Source organism: Choristoneura fumiferana, chromosome Z (genome assembly GCF_025370935.1).
Source record: "Choristoneura fumiferana chromosome Z, NRCan_CFum_1, whole genome shotgun sequence".
Lineage (NCBI taxonomy): Eukaryota > Metazoa > Arthropoda > Insecta > Lepidoptera > Tortricidae > Choristoneura > Choristoneura fumiferana.
The window spans coordinates 21,021,400-21,029,070 of record NC_133472.1 but is presented as its reverse complement, the minus strand read 5'-3'; the positions used below and the strand labels follow the sequence as shown (position 1 = coordinate 21,029,070).

The 7,671-nt window shown below is 39.6% G+C and overlaps 2 protein-coding genes across 3 annotated transcripts in view; both read right to left on the bottom strand.

The window, feature by feature from the left end:
- The window catches only part of LOC141431550 (uncharacterized), a 105,859-nt gene that overhangs the window by 43,794 nt on the left and 54,394 nt on the right, over positions 1–7,671 (bottom strand). The window lies entirely within an intron of this gene.
- The window catches only part of LOC141441215 (actin nucleation-promoting factor WAS-like), a 40,420-nt gene that overhangs the window by 12,129 nt on the left and 20,620 nt on the right, over positions 1–7,671 (bottom strand). Inside the window, exons 9-11 of the mRNA XM_074105889.1 lie at positions 6,067–6,117; positions 5,660–5,862; positions 1,278–1,364 (exon numbers count right to left, since the gene is read on the bottom strand). Of these exons, the coding sequence (XP_073961990.1) occupies positions 1,278–1,364; positions 5,660–5,862; positions 6,067–6,117 (341 nt within the window). The remainder of the gene's footprint in view (positions 1–1,277; positions 1,365–5,659; positions 5,863–6,066; positions 6,118–7,671) is intronic.

Below are 7,671 nucleotides of genomic sequence, written 5' to 3'. Positions count from 1 at the left end.
ACATTTTTAAGATAATAAAACTCATAAAGCTACGTCGTCAAAATAGAAAAATAGCTCGCACTTTTTATAGTCAGAAGCATTGTCGCGAGAAAAGAACCGTTACGAGACATTTTTGTAGCTGGCATTACCACCTGTGAATGGTGAGCGTGATGTATGAGCATTGAGCATGTATGCTATGCTCTCTACAAGTAGGCAAGTCAGTTTTCAGGCTTTGTCGTACAGACAAGAATTTCACATAGATTGTGCTTACTGACAAATCATTGTTACCAAAATATACTCAGGGGCACAAAATTTTGCCCACTCTACATAAAAAAAAGGTTAACATGCATACATTTGAGGGCCAGATTTTTTACTCTGTTTATTAAACCAAGATACTAAAATGACGTTTCATGTGTTACTTGTTTTTTACATCTCATAAATAGTGATGTGCCTCAACCGGTAATCACCGAAAAGTTTCGGAAGTACGTATATTATATGTATGTATAAAATGTTAAAATATGAACGGATCTGTGACCTAATAACACACGTACAGTACCCACAGTACCCACAGCGTCAGACTATGTTACCTATTAGAATATGTTAAGACAGGGTTTTAAAGTCAGAACTATACCAGACAAACTCTAGGAAAGCCAGCTCCGGTGGTACGGACTACGGACACATGATGCGTCGTGGAGACCTAGTTAAAGTTGCTCTAAAAATCAGTGTAGCAAAACAACCCCGAAGCGCTCGCGCCTTAAATACCAGGTTCCATGGGCGTCGCCAGGGGGAGCAGGGAGGGGCAGCTGGCCCCCCCTAGAGATTCTAAAAAAGTGCCAAATCTAAAGCAACCAAACTAGTCCTAAGTCTTTGACTTGACTGCTTGATCCATCATTCCTGTACGTCCAAACCGAAACTCTCATTCGAGTTCGGTTTTCACCAATTCCAATAAATACCTATAATCCATACTTTTCTCATTCTCCATATGAACTTGCCCAAGATCCGATTCGAGATTTTCACCACATTACAATATGTAAAGATTACTCAACTAAGCGATTTTTTGGGTCTTATTTCGGATATCTACAATGGGAATAAAATAAATAGGTAATATGTAGTAGTTTGCACAATGTGATATCTTGGGAACGCGGTATTTTAGGCACGAGCGCCCCGAGACGCCCAAAAGTTAATATGGTGGAGCAACCTAGAAAAACTATCAAATTCCAACTGACATAAAGGTCCAATAGAACTGGGAAGAAGCATGGAGAAAGAAGAAGAGCACGTGCAAGGGTAAGGCTACTTACGGAGCGCAGCTCCACGCCCTGCCGGATCTCGCTGAGCAGGTTGCTGCGGCTGTCCTCGGCCGCCGGCTTGGCCACCTCCTCCACGCGCTGTCATTCACATTATAATATTATACAACTTAACTGAACGCAGTAGCGTGCCCCTGACTTACGATAACTTTAATTGTGCATAATATTGAAGCAAGATAATGAATCCGAATGTTAGGATGTTTGGAGGTTTGGATGTTTGTTCCTCAGTTCAGATGAAATTCGGTATACAGGTACTAAAAATACATCTACACATATATACATATACATAAGCAACCGTACATATAAATACGTAGAGATCGCTCTTAAGCGATAAGGCCGCCTATTGTTTACCTTGTAATTGTCTTTCTGTGTACACCTACCTGTTTTCTCTATCGCTTACTATTTCTGGTGTACAATAAAGAGTCATTGTATTTTATTGTACTACACATTTCATATTAAAATTGAGGTCCAATCAAATAAATATATTTTTTTCCAACTTGCTCGGAAATGTTCTCATTATTGTTGGAAAAATCAACCGGGAAGTCCATCGTTATATACGGTGATGCAATAATAATTTAAAAAAAAAGTGGCATGACTCCCCAGAAATGTCCGGGAAGAGATTATTATTGCGCAGGTTTTTTACTTTTAATTTCATCCAAGACAATAGTCACGCCAATTGTCAAGAATACGGTGTATTTAGACTTCTCGCACTGCTAAATATTTTGTAACAAAGGTATGTTTTTTAATGTTATGCGTTTAGGAATTTCTGCTTTAACTAAAAGTAAAAAATTATAATATTTATATTTACTAATTTTACAAATTTTATTTTATTTTGATTACTATGTTTTTACGAAAATAAAATGAGTTCTAAAAATATCATAATGGGTACACCACAAACTTGTAACTCGTAGCGCAGCATCTTTTATCAGTAAGGTTTATTTTTATTAATATTAAAGTGTTAATTTTGTTTAGATTGTAGGTAGATTGTTATATAAACATATTGTATCGAATCAATGATATTACATATAAACAGGGAGTAGATATGTTACTACCGCCCCCGAGTTCATAAACGACCCAATTGTCTCGTGTCGCAATCAGCAGGGCTACGACGAAACTCGAAACTCAAAGTTACATCTCTTTTCACCAATGTGCCGGTAGACGAGACTAAGAATTATATCTGACCTGTGGAGTGTCACTGACCGTGTACATGGAGGGAATTGAGTTGTGTTTGAAGAGCGGTTATTTGGTTTGGCGCGGTGATTACTATTTGCAAGTTGACGGAGTGGCCATGGGTTCACCGATTGCTCCGGTCACCGCAATTACCTTTATGGAGTGGTTGGAGGGAAAAGCTTTAAACAGTGCTCCCGTAGCGTAGTACCCAGATATTGGTGGCCGTACGTGGATGACGTCTTTGCGATGGTGTCCAGAGATATTGTGTCACAGTTTGCTGACTACCTTAACACTTTGCACGGTAAAGTTAAGTTCACGGTGGAGAGAGAGAGAATAATGGACAGTTGCCATTTTTGGATGTTTTGGTCATGCGGAGACCTTGTGGATTGTGGTAGATTGAAAACCACAGTTTATCGTAAGCCAACTCATACGGATCGATACTTGAGGGCGGATTCACACCACCATCCTTGTCATTTATCTTCTGTGCCTAGAACATTGATTGATCGAGCCTTGACGATTTGCGATCCGAGATTTGTGGATCATGAACTGGGTCATGTAAGACCAGTTTTGGAAAGTAATGGGTACAACTGGAGGCAGTGCAACCGTGTGGCGAACGTGTCAACTCGTCAAAGACCAGTGGGAGCTGATAGGCTTCCGGTATATTTACCGTTCATAAAGGGGGTAACGGATAAAATCGGGCACTTGTTACGGCGAAGATATAGCATCAAGTCGATTTTCCGTCATCATATGCAGCTTAGACAGTTGGTGCGATCGCCGAAGGATAAGGAGCCCCTGAGTGGTCCCGGGGTATACATGATTCCGTGTTCCTGTGGCATAAGCTATATCGGTGAGACTGGGCGTAACGTTTCTAAAAGGGTATCGGAGCACATACGCAGTATGAGGAAACAGGACGACAGGGGCTCTGCTGTGGCCGAGCATTCAATGGACTCGGATTCGACGCGTTATATCAGATTTGACAAGGTGTCTGTACTTGCGAGAGAAAAGTTTTTCATTCCGCGGAAAGTGCTTGAAGCCATTGAGATTAGTCGTCATCCCCGAGTTGGAAAACAGTATTAAATACTCGTGCTGCTTCATCGGCTGGTGTGAACGTGCCTTTACGGAGCGATGTTGTTAGTGTTGTGTGCTGGTCTCTTTTTTTGGTTTTTCTGTGCATCCATGTCTCAGTTTGTATTTTCGATATGAATTATTGTAAACCAAAATAAACAAAAAAGGCAGATGTAGAATATTTCCATCATTTAATCTAAATAAAGAAAGTCAAATCCTATCTGCCTCACATTTTGGTTGACAAGTGATTCCGACATGTACCCACCTATAAATAAGATAATGAAGGATTGTTTTTTCAATTGTATGGTACCTAATAGTATTGATTTGCATTTAGATTAAGATTTTACATGCCAAAATGTGGCAGAGCATACATGACATGTACCTATAATGTTCTTCTGACATGTGTAATACCAACTTGTAACACCTGCATATGTTCCTGCGACATAAAAATTTCAATTTCATTCCATTTACTAATTTCATTTCATTTCATTTCATTACGAAATAGCCCGAAACATGTCGAGCTAAACTCAATTTAAGACGTGAGTTATCCGTTACAATATCATTTAATATTATTACTATTGACACAAAGTGTGGGCCTAACTTTGAGCATTCTTCTTTGATACAGAGATGGTTTGAACCGTGATGTTGAAGTAGCTAATGTGGAACGTTAGTGCCCCGTCAGTGTTAAAATTAACTAATCACAACTTTTTTATAGATTTCCTTCTAATGAGGTCAGGTCCTTCTAGTGCGGTGTTTATTTTTAAGCAGTTATTTTATTAAGTCGAAATAAATTTGGAAGCTATAGATAGTAGGTATTAGGTAACTTCCAAAGTTGTTTAATATACTTTTGTGAAAAATGTACATAAATATTTCTGCTGAAATTGTGACTTATGTAAATCACTTAATTCAAATGTATATACAAAAGGGATATAGTATCAAAATATTTTGCCATGCTTTTTTTTTTGTTATAACAAGGCTTCCCTCTCTGCTTGTTTTTGTTTGAATTTGCTTATCATGGTTAAAATAATCTGTGGCACACCACTTTTGATTGTTTCGCCCATGTTTCAGATGTAAATTTCCAAAAAACTCTATTTTAACACACAAAGGTCTATACTCAACAAGTCACAGAATAGGTAATAGTACAAGCTCAAGTGTCTGTTTTCTTATACTCTTTGGTCTGATTGCCCATGACGTGCCCATGACATTTGAATAATGTTGCCACTCAAATAATAGCTGGGTTCAGCTTTCATTAGCCAAACTACAGGATGTGACCTACAATACGAGCAAAAAATTAAAAAATAGATCGTCCTTGTCAAACTGAACAACATTAGTTCAGCGACTTTTAAAAATAATGGAGTCTGTGGTTTTCCTTTTTTCAAACAAATTAAATACTGCTATCAATGTACGCCATCGTAGAACACAACTGACGTCGCCTGTCACACTACACACATCAAGCATTTCGCTTTACATTGCTTCTTCGAATAAACTTAAGTGTAATAAAAATTAAAAAACTAATTATTTTTAAAAGTCGCTGAACTAATATTGTTCACTTTGAGGAGTATGATCTATGTTTGAATTATTTTCTCATATTACAGGCCACACCCGGTAACATTGGTACTCAAATTCGGACGTAACGTAACATATCTATACTATGAAATATCATTGTGTCGAATAAATATAATGTTTTCGTTTTAATTCCTCGCATATTTGGAGAAAAGCATTATACAGGCCTCGGCAGGAATGTCATTTCGTGGATTCGTATCTATTGAAGGACTCTGCTACGCCTCGTTCTTCAAAACCATACTCATCCACGAAATGACTTTTCCCGCCCTCTGCAGTAATATACTATTTTTAGAGATGTTTGTATTTAATAATAAATAAAATGGACTCCGATGTTGTTCTTGCAATAATAATTTTTTTCACAGATAAGAAATATATTCTAACAAAGCAGTTTATTTCTTTGCTACTCATAATTTCCGGGTTTTGAACGTATTATTTATTCATAAACCCTCTATTAGAGGCTTTACAGTATGTATTTAGGCAAATCTTTTTTTATGGTTTCTTTTTTTTACATAGTAGCCGTAGTGTTGTATCGATGTGACTTTAATGAGGTTCGACGTCAAAAATGAAGCTAGCTTTACCTTTAGTCCCTTGTTACCGCTACGTATGCTTTCCATAAGAGCGGCTCTGGCATCCATAGGCACTTCGGAGTCGGGCATCATTGGCGGCGCAGGCGGCGCGGGCGGCGCGGGAGGCGCGGGAGGTGCGGGCGGCGCGGGCGGCGGCGGCGGCGCGCCGGGCGGCGGCGGCGGAGGCGCAGACGGCGGCGCGCTCGTTGGCGCTGCTGCAACGTACATTTTATCATTAGAGGCTAGCATCAGATATTGCACCAGAAAGTTGTTATTTTTAAAGAAGTAAACACCACAAAAAATCTCCTTCAAAAACGTTACTTGGGACGCCAGAACAATTTTGTAGTTTACACCTGCAATACAAATTCCAAAAAAACTTAATATTTAATTGATTGATCTTTGAGGGAACTGTTTCTTACGTTGTGCGGGCCTGGGTGGCGGCGGGTTGCGCGGCGCGGCGGGCGGCGGCGGCGGCACGGCGCGCGCGGGCGGCGGCGGCGGCGCGCGGGACGCTGCGGACACACACGTGCCGTCTAACACTCGCGCAACGACCGGTCATTGTTATAATAGCACTTTATGCATCAGTTGTATAATAGGAGTCACAAAAGGCGGGTGGCTTGTGTAACGAAGTGAGCGTAGTGAACATCGTAAGACACCGCGAGCTTTTTTTAACTTAATTATACAACGTCGCATAGAATACTTTATCTACTACCAGGTACTTTTTAAATAAAATATAATATTGCAGCAAAAAAGTAAACTTTAAACTTTAGTAAAAACTATGGCAAACATAAATAGAAGGTACACAACAATAAACGAGTGGAAAACATGAACACGGACATAATTTGTCTACAGTAAACTTTGTTTTTAATTGACGTTTACTTGCCAGTGATGTCCGAGAAGTTCTTGTTCTATGAAAAAAAGTTTATAACAAAAAATTGAACCGACTACAAAAACCATGAAAATAATTTTTCATCACACTTGCTCGTAAACAGTGTCATAACATGCAGGCTAACTTGGTTGCAACCCCCCCAAATAAAACCCTCGACCTTAATGTGCTTGTCATGAAACCCGTGGTCGGTAAATGAGTCATTGCGCGTACACATTTTCTTGTCATGAAGCCCAAGGTCGGTAAATGAGTCGGTGCCCGTACTGATGGCGCTGCGCGCGCTGTTGCTGCAGGACTACATGGACCACATGCACACGCACGTTGCGGCGCATGCCGAGGGAGGTTGAGGGCCACGTTGCCAAGAGCACAGCCTAAGGTATCGCCAATATTTGGAAGAATTAAATTTTTTCTTTTACAAATATAAAATTTTACTCGCAAATGTAATGAAAAACATTGTATGTCGCACGGGCGGTACTAGAATTACGAACATCGACTCATTAAAGCCCTCAGTCTTCGACTTCGGGCTTCTAATAGACTCTCGTTCGTAATTCCTTATTTACCGCCCTTAAGACACAATGTACTATTCTACCAGTCTAAAGTCGGTGCCTCAGCACGAGCCAGCAGGAGTGGACCGTAGTCGTCTGCCTCTACATATTGGGCTTCAATCACTCCTGCTGGCTCCTGCTGAGGCACCGACTTCAGACTGGTAGAAAATTATTTTCATGGTTTTTGTAGTCGGATAAATTTTTTGTTATAATTTTTTTTTTCACCCTTTTATTTACACTAGTAAATAATCTAAGATAGGTACAATAGTTTATGTCAACTGCTCGTCACTTTTTATAAAAGATTGCTTTTTCCGATGCAGAGACTTTCTTTATAGGAGTAGTGGTGCTTCACCACCCATTCGATTTCACCATATGCATTACGAGGAGCATAAATTGCTTAGGATCTGTGTTAAAGCAATTGAAATTCAACCCATGAAATACTTGTTATTGAGTAGTAACTCCGATGGTCAACAAAACTGTGGTCTTCATCATCAGTTCCACTTCACCGAATGATGTTTTTCAAGAGCAAATGCACGAGTTATTACCAAGTATATATATATACAACGTTTACATGAAAACGAAACTAACTATGA